Raw genomic sequence first — 18,697 nt, 5'->3', positions numbered from 1 at the left:
ACAAGCCTCGCATCATCTGGTTCAAACCACCACACAATTTTACATTTTGAATGTAATCTTTTACAAAATATAGGTTTCAGATTTCACATCTGGTCATAAAAGAATTTTTTCTTATCATTTGTGACAGTATTAAATAAAAAATAATTAGTATTCTGCACCACCACTGTTGAACGTATGACCCATATTTGTTCAGAAGCCATTATTTAGATGCCATACATTAGTCCCAGAATTTGGATACAGGGATTGAAGTTGTCTATCAGTTTCAAGGTCTTCATCAGTCACTGCAGCCAGCTTTCCCATTATTGGACTTTGTAGAAAGAAATGATGTTGAGCATCCCAAGATGTTTGCCATCCTCTTGACCGCGTGTCCTTGAGCAAAAGGAAAGTTGATCTGCTCTCTTAATATGAATAGATGGTCTACCTCGACCATCTAAAATAGAATCATATTCAAATGCCTCAGCATAATGTTAACTTTATACAGAAGAGGGTTTTTCACCGCAGTGAAGTTAGTTTCAAGTTGGATATTCAACATTCGTGCGCTAATTTCAGCCAGCTGTTCTCCACTCAGCACTCAGAGGTTCACTTCACTTGACTGTCAACAAATGTCCAAACCAAACACTCCTAACTGTTAATAAATGCCTTGCCTTGTGACCAACTGATACTAAAAAGTGGCAATTCATCCCATTACGTGAGTCACTCCATCCTCCATTAAATCTGAGTCATATTCAATATTTTCAAATAATTTTAATATTAAATATTTTCTTCAATAGCTTCTAGATCACATGACCTATTGATTCAAAAATCAGTGTGAAATTGTTCTACACTGTAGATGAGGCACACTCATTTTTATTCCCCTTTGAAATTGTTCTGAGCTTAGAAGTTGATTAGTCAAGAGATGCTTGTAAAATATTTGACTGTTGCTGTCGACATCACAGTTAATAACATTGGAAAAAGATTTTTCCTAAAAGTAGATAATCATAAAAACCCCTGAAGATATTTACCTCACCTTTACGAAGCTCCTCAATCGTACATAACGTGACTAAGCAGAATGGAAACAGATGATTTTCTTCCCTACAGAAAGATTTCTTACGTAGGTTCGGTGGTCGATAATAACCATCACAATAGAGTTAAGCAATGTTTTTATTGGCATTTCTGAAGACCATTTTACAACAGACTTAATAAATCATAGTTCTAGAGAAAGGGAGAGAGAAAAAGTATCCTACCAACTGTTGCTTTGCTTCTTATATCAACAAGCAAACTATTCACCATAGGAAAAAAAAATCCAAAAGTTCTTTTTAACTCAACGTCCAGGGTTGCGTCATTTAATCATTTAGGAACAAAAAGAACAGGTTTACATATTTTACCATTTTTTTCGGTAAAAGGAGGGACTGAAATTATTGAAGTAGTGAGAAAGGAGAGGATTTGTTACCTCAGACAAAAAAACAAAACCCAGATCAGCTGACTGTCTCACCCAGTCTCCAAAGGAATAAAGATCAATTAAAAGACATTGATAAATGGGGAGAGATGTATCCGATACGGGAAGAGGCAGCTACAGCCTCACTACCCTTAGAAAATAATTAAAAAAAGAAAACCCCATACATTTCCCAATTGGAATTTTATGATTTATACACATGAAAATATAGATAACACAAATGACAAAGCCTTGTGTAAATCTATACATTCCATTACATAGATATTGATGATGGAAGAGAAGACTGTCGTTTGTCCAGGAGAGATCAGGTTGTCCTGGTAACCAACAGCAGATCAGGTTAGGGAGGGGATGACTTAGAACCCTAGAGATGGACAGAAGAACAGACGGGCAGTATCTTCAATCAGTGGTCAGCAACTTGCTACAAAACCTAAAAAGTTGCAACTATTAGTTCACCTGAGGAATGAGGAACTTCAAGCAAAGAACACAAAGAAAATACATGATACAAAGCAGACCAGAGAATAGAAATGTCAGAAATTAGCCAGAACAAAGGAAGAAAACAGCTTCTTAAGGTCATAAGACTTTTAGCCTTTAAAACATCTAATTCAGATTTGATTTTTTTTGAGATGTGCAAATTTAAACTCCTACAAGCTTTTTAAAACAACAGTATGTAACTTTTACAAAAATATGATTGGCACATTTCTTATCAGTGTCACCATGTCATGACAGTATACTAGGAGACAGATAAGATGTGAAATTTCTACCTCCTCTCAGGGCTAATATTACCGCTTGAAGAAATGTACCACTGTCACTCAAAAACAACCAGAGCTAGGAGGAGGGTCTTAGTGCTGTTAATTAACTTCCAGAAAAATAAAACATTTATCTGCTATCAATGGTGGCTATCCTAACTAGCATGAGCATTCATGGCAAGCTCTATTGTAGAGTAGCATAGAGAGAGGGGAAGGATGCGAGCAGCACATTCACAAGTATGACTGAGGGCGTTAAAACCTTACTCTTGGCTCTGATTGGTTTGGTTGTTTCTGACAGAACAGTGCATTTGTATAGACGACGAGTCCATAGGGAGAAGGTTGAGGAGCTTCATTTGAACTAACTTTTGTGTTTGTGCTTCTAAAAAAGCTTGGTGCACCTGTCCAACCGGATCAACTGGTTAGTCTACAAACTAACCAGTTGATCCCTCTAGACTAATGGGACTGGATTAGCAGTTCAGCTAGTTGAATATTAACTAAAACCCTGTCAGTGAATATGATTTTTAAGGTTCTCATTAATGCATGAGAACCCATGCATGCATTCTGCACAGGTTCCCTTTTCTCTTAAGCTAATTATTTGCATGGCTGTTTTATGAATATGGGCCGACTTGTCACTGAGTTGAACAGCTAAGTTACCAAACCAGGCTTTGATCCCATACCATATAATGTTTTCTAGTAATGCACAGTAAAAAACTGGTATGCTAGAACCCATGAACGACTGTCCATGAACAGTCGTCCACTGTTCATGGATGACCATACAGACTTACTCTTCTTAAAAGGTATGGTCACTATTGAAGTTGTGAGGGCAAATGGTTATTGTCCATCTGGGCCCCGAGGTTTTTGTAGACTGACACTTGTTGAATTGCATTGTCCTTCATAATGACAAGCTAGTGGTCCGGGTGCAAGGCAGGGGATGATGCACTGCCTTGTGGAACTCCAGCCAGCCTCTCTCTCGAGGTTCGGGTCTACATTTCAAGTTAACTGGGCTTTATGACGACAGGCTCAAGGTGGGTCTGGCTGGGTTTTCGAGGCTTGATCTAAACTCTTAGACATGGAAGACATGATCTATGTTGTATTAAAGGTTAGGGGTTATTTGTAGAGGTGTGCCGCTCAATTGGTCACCGATGATAATCGGCCGATTTTCGTGAAAAAGTGTATGATCGGTGATCGGCGATCATTGGCTCTTGTTGCCGATACCGATCACCTGCTTCTCATTTTTCAGCCTGCAGGATGTTGCCGGGTCAACATCCTGCTAACAAGTATTGGCATGTGAAGTTACTGCCAACATATGTTGGCACCAGAGTGGCATCTCTGCATGAAGTCTTGGTATGTATAAATACTTATTTTTATAGAACAGTGAAATGCCAACAGACCTGATGTGGTTTTTGGTAGAACTCAGTGATGCAGAGCCTATTGTCTTTCAGCGTTCCTGTTCCGCCAGCAAATGCACTGGCCATCGACAAGCAGGCATATGTTAATTAAAAGATCAGGCCTTTCTGCTCTGATGAAGTAAAAGGCATTAATTACATGACCAGCACCACAGAAGAGGACGATGGTCTGACACTTTTTGTTAAAGTGAATTAAAATTAATATAATAATGCCTGTAATGTCACTAAAACAGTCAAGTTACAGCATCTGTTTCTCTCCATGAGTCCACTAAAATCCAGTGTTCCTGGACAACTCCACGACAAAGGTCAATAAAGCTCACAGCTTTATTAGACAGCGTCTAAAAAATATATTTTTCTTACTAGATAACTCAGACAAAAGGTCAGGTTTGTTTTGAGAGCTTTTGTCTGTACACTTTTCCAGGCATACATGTTGCCAATCAATGCTGAGCAGTGGGACTAATGCAATGTGATGAACAACCAAAAACACATGCAGGAAGACTTGTTACTACGGAAGGCAATATGAATGAAAGTTTATCATAATTCTTTGTGGGAGTAGTTAGGCCTGTTGTGATAAGCAATAAATCAATCGGACAATAAATTAAAATGAGCTTGATAAAATGAGGGCAATAATATTGCATTCTTTTTTGGTTTCATCACGTCAGGTCTCTCTTTCTACAAAAGAGACTGGATGACAAAAAGCTTGACTCTGGTGTCTGGCGTTACTCCTCCCCTCTCGTTCCCTTGGTAAAGGCTAAACAAACGGGAAGTTAAACGCCTCAGTTTCTGCCACTTGGGCTGAACCCCATACACAGGTCATGATGGCGACGATTTTCTTGTGTGGCGTTGCTAGGCTGCGTGTGCACATTGCTATGACAAAACTTTGGGTTTGTGGGTTCACTCTTTGAGGCTGCGGGCCCACGATTGGTTCCCTGCCCGCTTTTAGGCACCTCAAAGGGTATGCACTCTCACACGAGATCAAGAACCACCTTGAGCAACAGGGACCATCTTTGGTTGGTGTACGGTGTATGCGGTGTGCTCTTTGTATGTGCTGAGTGTGCTGCATAGAATATGACTAGCATACTCCAGTGGGTGCAGTTGCTTCGTCTGAGCTGGGCCCAGATGGAGCTTGTGGTGTTCTGTTATGTTGGTGTTCATAATCATAGGAGGAGGAAATTTGGAAGTGTTAGTAACAGGAGGGGGGGGGGAGGAGGGGGTTGCGTGTGTGGGTGAGAGGGTTAGGGTTAGGTCAGAAAAAGGATATGGTTAGGTTAAGAGTTAAGAAATGGTTTAAGAATATGGGAGGGGGGAAGAGGGGGAAGAAATAGGGGGGGGGGGGGTTGAGAATGTTAGGGTTAGGCAAGAAAGAAGGTGTGGTTAGGTTAAGAGTTAAGGATTGGTGAAGGTTCAGAATAGGGGTTAGGGAGGGGGGGGGAAGAAAGAAGAGAGGAATAAAGGTGGGGGGTTGGAGGAGAAGGAGAGAGAAAAGAGGGGGGGTTTGAGAGAAAATTGGTGGGTTTAGGTTAATAGTTTGGGTTTTGTTAAGAATTGGGGGGGAGGGAGGGGTTGGTTTGGTTCTAATTTGTTCTCAGTAAAGGTTTTAAGTTCTATCCTGGTTTACAGTTTTACTGGTTGGGGTTCTGTCTGTTAAGGTTTAGTTTTCTCAAATTTTTTAATTCTAGTTTTTTTTTTTATGTTTCTTATGCTTTATGTTTTCTTCAGGTCCGATTTTTTGGTTTTGATGTTGGCCTTTCTCATAACTAGTTTTTATAGTTCGGGTCCTGATTCATTTAGCTTGGGGAATTTTATAAGAGGTATCTCTATTTTTTGTGTAGATTTTGATTAAGCGGTGTTCTTTTCTGATTTATTATGGAATTATTTCAAATGTTTGTTTTCCTAGAATAATTTCTTTTCTCTGCTGTTTTAGGCTCCTAATCTTCACTTTTTCATTATATTTTGGGTTTCCTGGGTTCTGGTTGGGTTCCAATTTTCCTCTAATTGTGATAGTTATTCCTGTTCTTTATTCTAGTGTTCTCTTCTGTAAGCTTAGTTTTAGGTCCATTTGAGATGTTTAAGTGTTGTGAGTGTAAGCGGGGCTTCGGTCCCCTTAATTTGTTTAAGTGGGGGTTTGGGTTTTTTTTCAATCAAGCTATCAATTTTGTCTATAAACCAGCCTTCATGGTGGAGGCAGATCGCTGGAAACATAATAAAACATAACACAGTCTGCAAGTGCAAATGCCAGAGTTGTGCAGTAAACTGCTAATGTCCCTAACATTAATATGATGCTGCCTGATCATATTAATGTTAGGGACTACTCACAATAGTCATCAGTAATGATTTATCATGGCAGCTATAGTTAATTGTTATGTGATCAGAAGTTCTTAGTTCATGGAGTTTTAAGTTTGATCTTTTGTGTCAAACATCTTCTACGTAGCATACATCAGTGTGAGTTTGTGGGGGTGGGCATGCAAACGCCTAAATCTTATTGATCAGTTTGCTTATTTTAATTGGCGGCTTGGCGCTTTGCAAGCTAAAAATGAATGAGCGGAGTTAGAACCTTCAGTAGTTCTAAGATTCAGCCTGAACTTTTTACAGTGTGCATAGTTCTGGTCAGGTCGTCCATTTATACGCTCTTTTTGTGGTTTCGTGAACTGAGAAGCTGACAGGTCACGATTTGGTTGACATTAGCAATTTATTTTAAACATTTTTATAATTTACTTTTTAAAAAATTCTAAATATAAAAAGTTATTACTTCAATCTAAAAACATTTGAATAATTTTTTGGCAGTGCTCCCTAATGACAATGGCTATTTTTAGAACTTGCTCTGTGGGCGACGGACAATGTCCCCTCGGGGGACTGGGTGCCCGCGGGCTCTAGGACCCCTGCTCTATGGCCATATCTTTATATGCATCACTCTGCTTTTTATAAAGTTCGACTTTAACACAGGGCTGCACAGTGGAACAGTTGGTAGAGCTGTTGCCTTGCAGCAAAAAGGTTCTGGGTTCGATTCCCAGCCCTGGTCTTTCTGCATGGAGTTTGCATGTTCTCCCTGTGCATGGTGGGTTCTCTCTGGTACTCTGGTTTCCTCCCACAGTCCAAAAACATGACTGTCAGGTTAATTGGTCTCTCCAAATTCTCCCTAGGTGTGAGTGCATGGTTTGTCCCGTCTGTCTCCTTGTTGCCCTGCAACAGACTGGTGACCTGTCCAGGGTGACCCGCCTCTCACGTGGAACGTTAGCTGGAGAGGCACCAGCAACCCTCCTGACGCTGCTAGGGACAGGGGTGTAAGATAATGGATGGACTTTAACATAAAAATCTTCATATCCCACAATTCTAATGAAATTGCTCACACTAGTGGAATACATCAGCATTAGTCAATCCTCAAAGTTTGCTAATAATCAGTGCTTATTTGTTTGAACAACACCAAATCAAACTCTGACACTAAGTGCTGTTAATGTTTTCTCCATTTATACTTGAACAAAACAGCATAAAAAATACATTATAAAAAAGAAGTAAGTTTCTTTATTTAATGTAATTTTTTGATTTTTAGCTCAAACTGCCACATTTTGGGGACACTTTCAATTTTTTTTTACATATATATATAGAAAACGGGAGACTGAGGTAACTCACACAGCCTCCATGTTGTAGTCATCCTATTTTGCCACATGATGGTGCCAAACCCACCCTATCTGGGCCAGCAATCGTCTACAATCTAACTCAGTATGCTTCATGTGTGTATTTATATCAACTTCTATGCACTTTAAAAGGCTTAATCCACATGTACTTTATTGTGGCTCACAAGCACATTTATAAAAAAAATCCACCGGCTCAGTTTTTCTTCCTTCTCTGTCTTCACTGTGGGTGTGGCATGGTCTGCTTGCCACACCCAAGCAGACCATGCTTGGGTGTGGCAAGTTCCCAAACATTTCTTCAAATCTGCAAACTTCATTACATGGTGAGTCTGTTATCTTGTAGCAGCATTGTTTTATATCTAAAGCTACTGCTAGATTGCTCATTGAAGTGCTGTCTTTACCAGAATTGCTGACATTGCTAGATCAGATCTCCACCGGGATTCTGCCGTTAATAGCCAAGGGGCCGCACACTGAGATTAAGTAATACAACTCAATTGAAAAGGAAAAAATGATTTTTCGAGGTCTAATGAAAGCCAAATTATGGACAACGGTCTGATATATGCTCTCAATTTGCATCGGTTAGATTTTGTTGTGTTTTGGCACTTTTTGTATTCAAGCAAAAATGGCAATGAAGTAAAGTCAATTAAACAGAATGTTGCTACACTTTTTGGTTAAAATTAATATTGCGCAGGGTATTATTTTTTCCCCTCTCTTTCTCTCCCTTTGCTCGAGTATTTTGAAAGACTTGATAATGATCTTATTTTTGATCATTCGTTGTTGACATTTTTGTCACCAATTCTGTTCATTACTTTTATGGACCGAATTTCTAGGCGCAGCCGAGTGTGAAGCGGCCGGGATGAGGCTCAGTGCCTCCAAATCTGAGGCCGGAAAAGGGTAGAGTGCCTTCTCCCGGTCAGGGGGGTCGTCCTGCCTCAAGTGGAGGAGTTTAAGTATCTGGGGATCTTGTTCACGAATGAGGGAAGAAGAGAGCGGGAGATCGACAGGCGGATTGGTGCAGCGTCTGCCGTGAAGCGGGCGTTGTACTGGTCCGTCGTGGTGAAGAGAGAGTCGAGTCAAAAAGCGAAGCTCTCGATTTACCGGTCGATCTACGTTCCCACCCTCATCTATGGTCATGAGCTTTGGGTCATGACCAAAAGAACGAGATCACGGATACAAGCGGGTGAAATAGGTTTCCTCCGCAGGGTGGCTGGGCTCTCCCTTAGGGAGAGAAGCTCGGTCATCCGGGAGGGACTCAGAGTAGAGCCACTGCTCCTCCACGTCGAGAGGAGCCAGTTGAGGCTCGGGCATCTGGTCAGGACGCCTCCTGGACGCCTCCCTGGTGAGGAGTTCAGGTCCCACCGGGAGGAGGCCTCGGGGAAGACCCAGGACACGCTGGAGGGACTATGTCTCTCGGCTGGCCTGGGAACGGAGGAGCTGGAAGAATTGGCTGGGGAGGGAAGTCTGGGCCTCCCTTCTGAAGCTGCTGCCCCCACGACCCGACCCCGGATAAGCGGAAGAAAATGGATGGATGGATGGACGGACGGACATTTTTGAAAGTGCATTTTAAATTGATCTATTTGAGATGATTCTGAATGACTTTTTTGCTTGACTATACTTAAAGTATAATAATTTAAACTCTTCACTACAAACAGTTTAAAAATTGTCTGAAAATAATGCAGTCCTGCGCTCCTAGACTACGTGGGGGGCAAAGCTCTGCAGCTCCTTTAATTGAAATGAGAGAGGAAGAAATCAGTCAGGAAGTCTCAACATAGCATAACATCTTTAAAAGTGTCTGAAATATAATCTCCTCTGCCTCCTCCCTGTTCTGCATAATTACTCCGCTCAGTCAGAAACAGCCACTCAGAACTAGCAGTAATCAGCTAGCCGCCATGCTATCAGGAAGTTTTCATTCAGTAATTGTAATCTAATTGTCAGTTTATTGTAATGGATCCTGTATTTGACTTTGAATGTTAAGTTTTATACTTGAATCTTTTGGCAATGTTGAGAGGTTTTATTTTGACACTTATTATTTAGCCTCTTCAGAGCCTTCATATGTTTTCAGTCTGTTAAAGATAGTATTACCGATGGCAGTACAATTTGCACAATGCCCGTTTTGTTTAGTTTTTTTCTTGGAAAAAGTTATTAAAAACAAGTTTTTGTCTAAATTAAGGTGAATTAATGGCTCCTTTTTCCACATAATGTAGTGCTTATGCTTATGATTAAAAAATAATTATGTGATCAGTATCAGTGATCGGCCCTCATGGGAAGGAAAAAATCTGATCGGCACATCTCTACTATATAGGTACTCATATTTTTACATTTCTTGTCTTTTTTTTTTTTTACACAAAACCACGGTGAGGCAGTGGTCCCCAACCTTTTTCTTACCGTGGACCGGTCAAGACTTAGAAATTTTGTTGCGGCCCGGAGGTGGGGGGGTAGAGATTGGGGGATGAACAGTCAGTCAGATAAGGCTTCTGCGTGTTTTCCCACTAAATCCTGAATATGCCCAATTTGGGTTGTCTTGGCTCTTTTATTGCAGCCTGTGGGGTTTTCACTGGGAACGAGAATGCAACCTGTTGAATGAGACAGGTAGCCAATCAGAAAGCACGGTGACATAAGAGCAGAGGGGAATCCCAAACGGCTGACATATCGCGCAACTGAGAGTCCGGTGGACATCGGAGATGATATGTGGAAATGTTTATTATATGTAAAGGTCATTATTATATATTATTATGTTTATTCAGTTAAAAATGTTAACTATGAAAAAACATTCACCTCCAAATCATAATGCAGCAAATAGAGCGGCTGCTCCCGTCTTTTATCCACCGCCTTTTCTTTTTGTTACGTCTTTTATCTCTTAAAATGACTCCACAAACTATCACTATTGTTTCTACATCGTCATCCGTGTTTGGTTATTCTAAATTCCTTTTATGTTGGGGGTTTTACTGGAATATCCTCTGGAATCGGGATATTTGCGACTGGAATCGGTTCGTGTTGCTCCTGCTTTGGACACACGAACCGATCTACCCTGTTGTACTTTTATCAGCTCTGTGGTCACAGAGGTTTGGAGAATCGGCCGACAATTCTTAAATCTTTCCGTCTAAACCAGACTTAAGACTCACAAGCTCTACTCATCTCCTCTCGACCACTGCCCAAACGCTCCGACTCTGGTCGAAATGGTAACGTTTATATATCCCTTCAAAATAAGATACAGATGCGCCACAAAAACGAACATTTCACTTTTGTGAAAATTGTAACTCACGATAACGACTAATGGGAGCCCTGAGCTTGTTTCTCTGCAACGAGACGGTCCCATCTGGGAGTGATGAGAGACGATGACACCCGAGGTGTGTTGCTTGAGCACAGCCTGCTTGGTCTCTACGTGGCGAAGCAGTTTGAAGCTTCATTGTCTCATTATCAGCCGGTCGCCGCATGTTATGCAGAGCGGCTTGTAACGTGGGATTCACCTACCGGTCCGGGATAAATCCATTCTCCTGTCTCTTCTCTGGGCCTTTTCCCCTTTGCAAAGAAACTTTCCAAAGACATCTGATCTGTTTCTTACTCATTTTGCTGTTTGTGGCCTCAGTGTTGGCGGCAAGTAATCGAGAGAATCCAGTTAAAGGATTTTCAAAATAAAAGATCCTCCAGACTCAAATAATACATAAAACGGAAATATTTCATTATTTATTGCGCGGCCCGGTACCAATTGGTCCACGGACCGGGGGTTGGGGATCACTGTGATAAGGGACCAAGTACAAGTACTTTTGTACGGGCTACTGTTTTAGGCTGAAATATAGTCAAATCTGACAGCAAGCTCTGTTAAATGATTTGCAATATTGTTGTTCATTAAAACATTTCCAAATGAAGCCTAGAGCAGACAAAAAAACACCAGCAAAAAGATGACATAAAAGGGTGTAGGAAAAAAAAAACTAAAAATACTAACATAATATGGTGAAGATACAATTAACAGTTGTTACAGAAAGCATTACGTTTCACTTTTTAATTAATATTGGTCAATATGAAAGGGAATTTCAATAACATTACTCATAGCGGCTTCAAAGAAACCTTACGATTAATCGAGTAATCAGATAAAAATGGACAAAATAAAATATTGGTAAATCTTCCATAACACAGGTGTTACTATTGATATCAATATCAGTCCAATTTTTCTTATTTGAGCATCCCTAACAGTTTAGAAAACTAACCTGTAACAATAGCTCACTTTCCAAGTTAACCTGAAGAAAAGTTATACAAAGATCTGAAATTATATTCAATTTAATAATAAAGAGGTAAGCTCACAAATACACTTATAAAAAATGTCTATGATCCATCGCTTAGTTTATGTATTCATCTTCAGTCAATTTAATAGATTAATTCTCACCTTGCCCCATACCTGTCAAGCTTTGGGTTTGAAAATATGAGAAGTCTGGGGAGGAAAGACGACCGGTTGACCAGGGGATGAAAGTAAGAACAGAGGGAGCAATAGGGGATATTAACGGCACCTTCGTTCGTCCCACTCATCTACCGCCACGATGCGCTCCGCCTTCCGTTTGTTCAGACCGGGATGATATGAAATTTACTGTGCGGTTCATCCGTAAAGCTACACTTAACGTAAAGCAGCAACTACTCAGCTGCCCGCTGTGTTCAGTCCGTCTGCTTACCTGTATAAATACTCCCGCAGCTCTCTTCCTGCCGTTCGCTTTCAACCAGCATCCCCCGCAGGAGGAAGGTCGCAGTACTCCAGGCATCGCATTAATCATGTTTAAGGATGTTTATTGGTTCCCCAAAAACTATGAAAACCCGGGTATTATCATCAATCAATAAAATCCCCACGGGCAGAACTTGAAAATTGGACGTTATGCCGCCAACACTTAGCTTTCGTCAACAGCTCAGAGGCGGAAGTCAGAGCTCCGCGCAACGCAAATAATGTTCCGTCCGGAACACGGTGAGCTAAATACTAAAACAAATTAAGGAAGCTTCGAGGCAGGTAAATTTTCCTCGAGGAATTTTAATAAATCGAGGATTCGTTTCAGCCCTAAACTCAATGACTTGCAAAAAAGGTAAAAAAAGAAATAGGATAAAAGTTGACACAGATTTGCAAATTACAACCACTATGAAGAGCTCCCTGCCTGGTTCTGGTCCAAAAGAGCGAGTGGACGTTCTACTGCTGCCTTCCGTTTTTCTTGGCTTCCGATAACATGGAAATTAAAATTAGATTTTGCAGCTCAATCAGTATTTCCTCCTCCAAATTTGAGAGCTAGTGCTGCCGTGATCGCTGTATTTATGATATTGTGGTTAAACACACCTATATATGAAAAAACACCATGCAGCATGAGGAGATCCACATGAGCTTGACTCAGTGTGTCTTGTGGACCTGTGTGTGTAAAAGCGAATGTCCTGCAACTACGTGTCAACTGTTGGACTTTGGCCCAAACACGTTGGCTCCTTGACTCAGCTAATCCATCTCTGATGAAGTGATAAGTTAATTTTCTTTTTCTGAAAACCAACTTCCCTTAAATGTGAGCAGCTTTGATGGCTCCAGGATGACACTGTGCTAAACTTCAGCTTGTTAGATCTTTCATGTCCACAGCCATCACCATCTATAAGAACTCTGAAGAATTTTGAATAAATATGAGTTACAACATTTATTTTCCCTTTGGAAATCAAAATATTTTTGTAATTGATTTGAATTAATAGTCTTCTTTATCACTACTCCTTGAACCACAGCAGTTTTCTCTTAATAATAAGTTGTCCTGTCTAACATTCCAGCAGTTGTTGCGCACTAGCTACCCCACCCACTTCCCTTAAACTCCTGGGCTGACTCATGACCAGATCTTCGTCCAACAAGTCCGGAAGACCCCTAAACCCCTTGAGTCTTACCTTAAGATATGGATTTTGGGATAACCTGTTTAAGCTGGTGTCGAGAGAGACTCATCTAGCCACTAACTACCTACTATCCCTTTGAAAGTAAAGTTGACATGCTAAAAGTCTAAAGAAGTATATCTGTTAACCAAAGTGCAGGTTGGCTAACTAAACTGGCCACAATGTCAGTGGTAACACCCGACCATATACTCTGGATTAGTGAATGACTCAGTGACTTTAGGCCCATATCCCATCCAATAATGACATCAGTAACACAGGTATAAAGAGATATGCAAATTCCAACTCTAATGAGGTGAACAGGACGAGCTAAATGAGGACCACAACTGCTTACTTGTACAACAAATGATTTCTGCATTTGTTAATGGCATTGTTAAATACAGTATAGACATCAAGAAAATAGGTGAAATAGTCCAGTTTGTTTTAACACTACTTAGTTTTGAGAGGAAATGTTAAAAAAGAAAGAGCAGAATTAGAGGGTTGAGATCAGATCAGATCTGTAAGCATTAGCTCAATATCATTGATGAGACAGCCCATTGATCAACCCCAATATAAAAACAACATAAGGGAACAAAGTTAGTAGTCAAATTCCCCAAGGACGTCTTTGCTTCTGCAAGGCAGACCAATTGTACCATTTTTTTCCTAGACATTTTGGTAGGGTTTTTGGTGCTTCAACAAATTAGGCCTTGACCAAAATAATGAAAAATGTGCTTCCAATTTGGCAAAAATATTAGTTATATACCACCTGGCCCAAAAAAGTCAGTATTTGTATTCATTTAAGCATGTAGGAGCATGCCATAGGAAAACTACTGCATTAATTAATGCTTTGACTGATAGCATTTAATTTAACTAAAATAATGTTTTCATTAATTTCATTAGTTTTCAAAGCAGATTAGGAATACAACAGTATTATGTCTTAGTTGTCTCACTTCATCAGCTGTATTGACAACAGAAATGAAGACTTGTCGGGAGTGTTTCAGGCAAAAGGCATTTGGTTATTTTTCCATGTATAAGCATACTCTTTGAAATGAAGCCAGTCATGCAGAAAAGCAACTTTTATAAGTTGTTCTTTAAAATCATACATTTCTGAATACTGCATACAGTGATCCCTCGCTATAACGCGCTTCCCCTTTCGCGGTCTCGCTGCTTCGAATTTTTTGTGCAGTTTTTTTTCACAGTGCATTGTGTTCTGCGTCCTGATTGGCTAAACAGTCTCCGAGCTCCTTCTCTACCTGTGTGCCAATAATGTTACAGTATTTAAATTTAAGTAATACAGATTGGCCATTCAGGAGATGAAAACTGAAACTTTGAATGCCTGCTGGAAAAACTGTGGCCAGAGGCAGCAAAACCCGACTGGAGGCTCGCTTGACGAGATCCATGGCTCTGCCGTAGATACAGCTGAGAATCTTGTGGGGCAGGTTGGAGGAGACGCTTTAATGACATCCACTGACCTGAAGACATTTTTTGTTCTTTGGTTTCAATGTAGAGTATTTTATTATGCTGTGTAATGATTGTAAAAAATAAAGGTAACTACTTCGCGGATTTCACTTATCGCGGGTTATTTTCGGAGTGCAACCCCTAAGAAAAACGAGGGATCACTGTATATCGATCCAAGTTGACGTGAACTGCAAAGTACTTGCACTCTGTACTGCATGGTTTTACAGTCAAACTATACAACTAAACTGTAGCTTAGATGTCATTAGCATAGTGTTAAACTATGCAGAGTTAAATACTCTGCAATGTTCAAAAGTTTGCACACTCTGCAAAATTCAGCTTTGATAATAAGCAATAATAAATAATTTTAAAATCTAAGTATTAATGGATAGAACTGTTATCTTTAAGAAACCAACCTCTTGGTCTCATGTTTCCCACACTGGACAAACAGAATCCAAAGCAGAAGTTTTGAGAACTTTTGGAATGTACAATTAAAATGTACTCATGGCTCCAAAGTTAACAAGTCTACATGGAAATGAATATGGCATTACAGTTACAATTAAATTAGAATGTCATTGTAGGGATTAATTTATCCTCTTCAATTCAGAAAGTGAAACTCAGTTTACACACTGAATGATCTATCAGAACTTTATTTCTAATTTTTTAAGAATATGGCTTAGAGCTAAAGAAAACCAAAATTCAGTTTTAGGGAAAATCTGAATATTATATCCCACCAGTTAAAAAAAGGTTACAAGGAATTTTATGACCTACACAATCAGTAAAAAAAACTGCTGACTTGATGGTTGTCCAACAGACAACCATTCACGCCCTCCACAAGGAGATTAAGCGTTAATATATTTTCAATAAAATAGCTGGTTGTAGACAGGATAATGGAAAGGTGACCGGAAGAAAAAGTTAAATGAATAAGCCTAGTTTTTGGAGGATTGTGGTGCTCAGGCCATTCACGAGTTTTGGGTGAGATTCCAAGGTATCTCACCCAGGTCGAGTCAAGAGTTATGTCACATAGATATACTCAGCACATGGGTTACAACTGTCTAGATGGAACAAAGATTCAAAGATTACTTTTCAAATAAAAGTTTGCAATTCATAAGGGTATCAAGGTTCCATAATCTGGAGGATGAGTAAAGAAGCTCAGAATACACACTGCTTCAAGTTCTATGTGCAGTTCTAACAATTGGCGAGGATTTGTTGAGCCATGTCATCTGCTGATTTTGGTTGATTGTGTTTTATAAAGTCCTAAGTCAGCATAGTCCTCTATAAGAATATTTCAGAGCACTTCGTGCAACGACCCTCTTAGAGGCTTTATAGAAATGCTGATGTCAGAATTCCCTCAGAGCCTGAGTGTTTCCTCTTCACTGTTGCTACATGTATGTTCAAAATGAGGGACTGCTGCAATATAAATGACACATCCAGAGGCATGGATGCTCAAAGTCAAGGTAATCTGCAGGGTTTCCTTAGAATTTCTAAATGAATCAAATTGGAAACTCCTTGATAACTAGGATCACTGGGGATTGGGGAGGCTCCGATCAGGTTTTCTGCTGCCGATTCCGATTATCTATGAGGGCCGATCACTGCTGTTCACCAATCATTGCCGATCGTCTGGACTGGCTGTTCATTTTTTGCGTCAAGTATAATGTTACTTTGTGACCTGGTATAGTTAAAAAAATCATCAGGTAATAAATTCCCCAAATTTAAACATAAAACATGCAAAATACTTGCAGGCACAATGCAGCAGGTATTCAGTCAAAAGGACAACTGATAAACCTGCAATCAGTAAAATAATATTTAACAGTAAGGCTCTTAGCCTAAATTATACACGAGTCAAATAAATCTCACAACACTGAATATATCAAATAATGTAAGGTAAAAAAGAAAACATCAAAATAAACAATCCTGAGTTACTAAATCAAAATTTCCTGAGAGCACGACTAGCTGATTAATGCTGGTTCTGATTGGCTGTTTCTGACCAAGCAGAGTAAATCTGCAGAATGCCAGGAGGCAGAGGAGATTGATGTTATTTTCAGAGATCATCTGTCTTATGTTAGGACATAGCGAAAGTTTTAATATATATTTAAAATCTTTTGCTTGTTTAATTACATGCTGCAGCCTTAAGCAGATGTTCAACGGGAGAGTTCACTGTCTGGTGGAGCAGAAACGGTACTCCGGATGTGAAATATTCGGAGCGGTGGTTCAACAGCAAGAGCAGAACCAGCGTCTTACACTGCTAGCTCTTTGGCTTAAATTATTTTTCGGTTCATTTGTTTAGTTTTATGACCATCATGCCTTTCCGGGTGAGCGTTGGTAGTTGTGCATTGCTTTGCCTGCTGTCTGATCACTCTGGATATCTTTTTTTCCTGCAGTGAACCTTGATTTAGCCAAACTACGTCAAGTGCTTGTTTTTTTAAATGTCATATTAGATTCATTGTGTTGATGCATTTTGATGTGCTTCACGCTCGAGGTAATTTTCCATCGCAACACGCAAACTTCCCCATTCACTCTGATCATTAGTTTCTCACCACACCGCTTAGGATTTGTTGCTGTGTGCTTTGCAGTGTGAAGGAAAGAGGAGATAAGCTGCACACGTAGGCTGCGGAGTGAGATACAGGTGATCGGTTTTGGTGACTGGCAACACAAGACAGTGATCGGCGATCACCGGTCATACAGTTTTTCACAGAAATTGGCCAATTATGATTGGTGGCTAATCAATTGGTACACCTCTATTACAGATGTATGTACAAACTATAGAAATTGAATTGATTTTCATTTCAGGACTTGCAGGGCTTGACAACTGCCCATACTGCTACAAGTACCTTATTACCTGCTCTGAAGACTATGTTATTAACAATGCTTGGTGGGCCAGCAAACCTGTCTGACTTAAACACAATTGAGAACTTATGAGCTTTTGTCAAGGGGAAGATAAGAAACCAGAGCCCACAATGTTGCTGAATTTTGGATTTTCATTAGTTGTCAATTTATAATCATAAAATGACCTTCAATAATCAAACCATGCAATCATTTTGTTTAATATTTCTATGCAGTAGTTCCAGTTTCAGAATAGAATTACCAAAACAGATGAACTATTGATTCAAGATTTTCATCTACTAAGCTATGCTTATTGAGTCCATTTGTTTAAGGTCACAGTGAATACAAGCTGTACTCTAACTAATCAAAATGAAAGACTTTGTCCAGGCAAAACTGAGCTTTTCTATAGCAATCTTGTTCCTGAAGTCACAATATTTAAAAAAAAAAAATTGATTCCACTCAAAACACCACTAACGATCCAACATTTAATAGTTAGTAGCTCCTATTTTTTCCCACTGTAACGCGTTTCCAGAAGGAATATTTTTAGGATTCATAAAACAATTATTTCTCCATGCAAAGCTAAAATATTAAACTCACTAAATGCTATTTAAAAGTAAATGGCACCCAGGCATATGACTTTTTTGAGCCAGGCAGTCTTATGTTCAAAAGGATAATGGGGGTATGTGTTACTTAAACAATATTTACTTTTCTACATAAAAAAACCTCAATGAATATATGAGCAATTGGTGTCGGTAAAAAACGTCACTTGGCTGTTTGCTACTAACCTTTCAAGTTAGGCTTGGATTTGTCAGTTTGCTTGCCTGTGGGGGTTTGTGCCTGCTGGCCCTGGCCCCCTGAAGAGGCCCCTTGTTGTGCTGCTTTCTGTTTCAGCATGGTCCAGTCAAATGTGTAGTCATACTGGTGATTCAGAGTCCTAGGTCAAAATAGAAAAACATCAAATTATCAACATTTCTTCCAATAATTATTTATGTCCAGCAGACTGAAGTCCTAGAGAAAATATATGAATGAAAAGCTCTTCAAGTCTTGTTTCATGTTTGAAAACCCAAGTATGTTACTCCAAGTATGAACTTATAAGAATTTATTTTTTTGTCCGACGTATGGTTTTACACCTAGTTCAAAACTCCAGTCTCCACTGCATTTTATGGTTATTGTATAGAACATACTTTCTGTATGCCATTTCTTCAATGGTCTGATTTAATCCATTGTTAGATCGTGTGACATAATGAAAGTACACAAAGACTCCAGAAGCAGCTGATGGGTACCGGCGGGTGAAGCAGCATGCGGCTCGGGTTGTCGCTAAGGCAAAAACTCAGGCGTGGGAGGAGT

General features: G+C 39.8%; 1 protein-coding gene across 5 annotated transcripts in view; it reads right to left on the bottom strand.

Annotated features, from left to right (window-relative positions):
* Positions 1 to 1,122: 1,122 nt before the first annotated feature.
* Positions 1,123 to 18,697, bottom strand: part of csnk1a1 (casein kinase 1, alpha 1) — a 70,345-nt gene continuing 52,770 nt past the window's right edge. For 3 of the 5 annotated variants that reach the window (XM_008402774.2, XM_008402768.2, XM_008402772.2), the window contains 2 exons: positions 18,136 to 18,284; positions 1,123 to 1,793 (listed from right to left, as the gene is read on the bottom strand). In XM_008402774.2, the coding sequence (XP_008400996.1) occupies positions 1,786 to 1,793; positions 18,136 to 18,284 (157 nt within the window). In that variant the 3' untranslated portion in view covers positions 1,123 to 1,785. Of the gene's footprint in view, positions 1,794 to 18,130; positions 18,285 to 18,697 lie in introns of those variants that run through there. The other 2 variants (XM_008402771.2, XM_008402770.2) reach the window with 2 other exon arrangements.

This window comes from Poecilia reticulata, chromosome 10 (assembly GCF_904066995.2).
Source record: "Poecilia reticulata chromosome 10, P_reticulata-male-v2, whole genome shotgun sequence".
In the NCBI taxonomy this organism is placed as follows: domain Eukaryota; kingdom Metazoa; phylum Chordata; class Actinopteri; order Cyprinodontiformes; family Poeciliidae; genus Poecilia; species Poecilia reticulata.
Note: the sequence above shows the minus strand (reverse complement) of the source record. Positions and strands in the feature narration are given on the sequence as shown.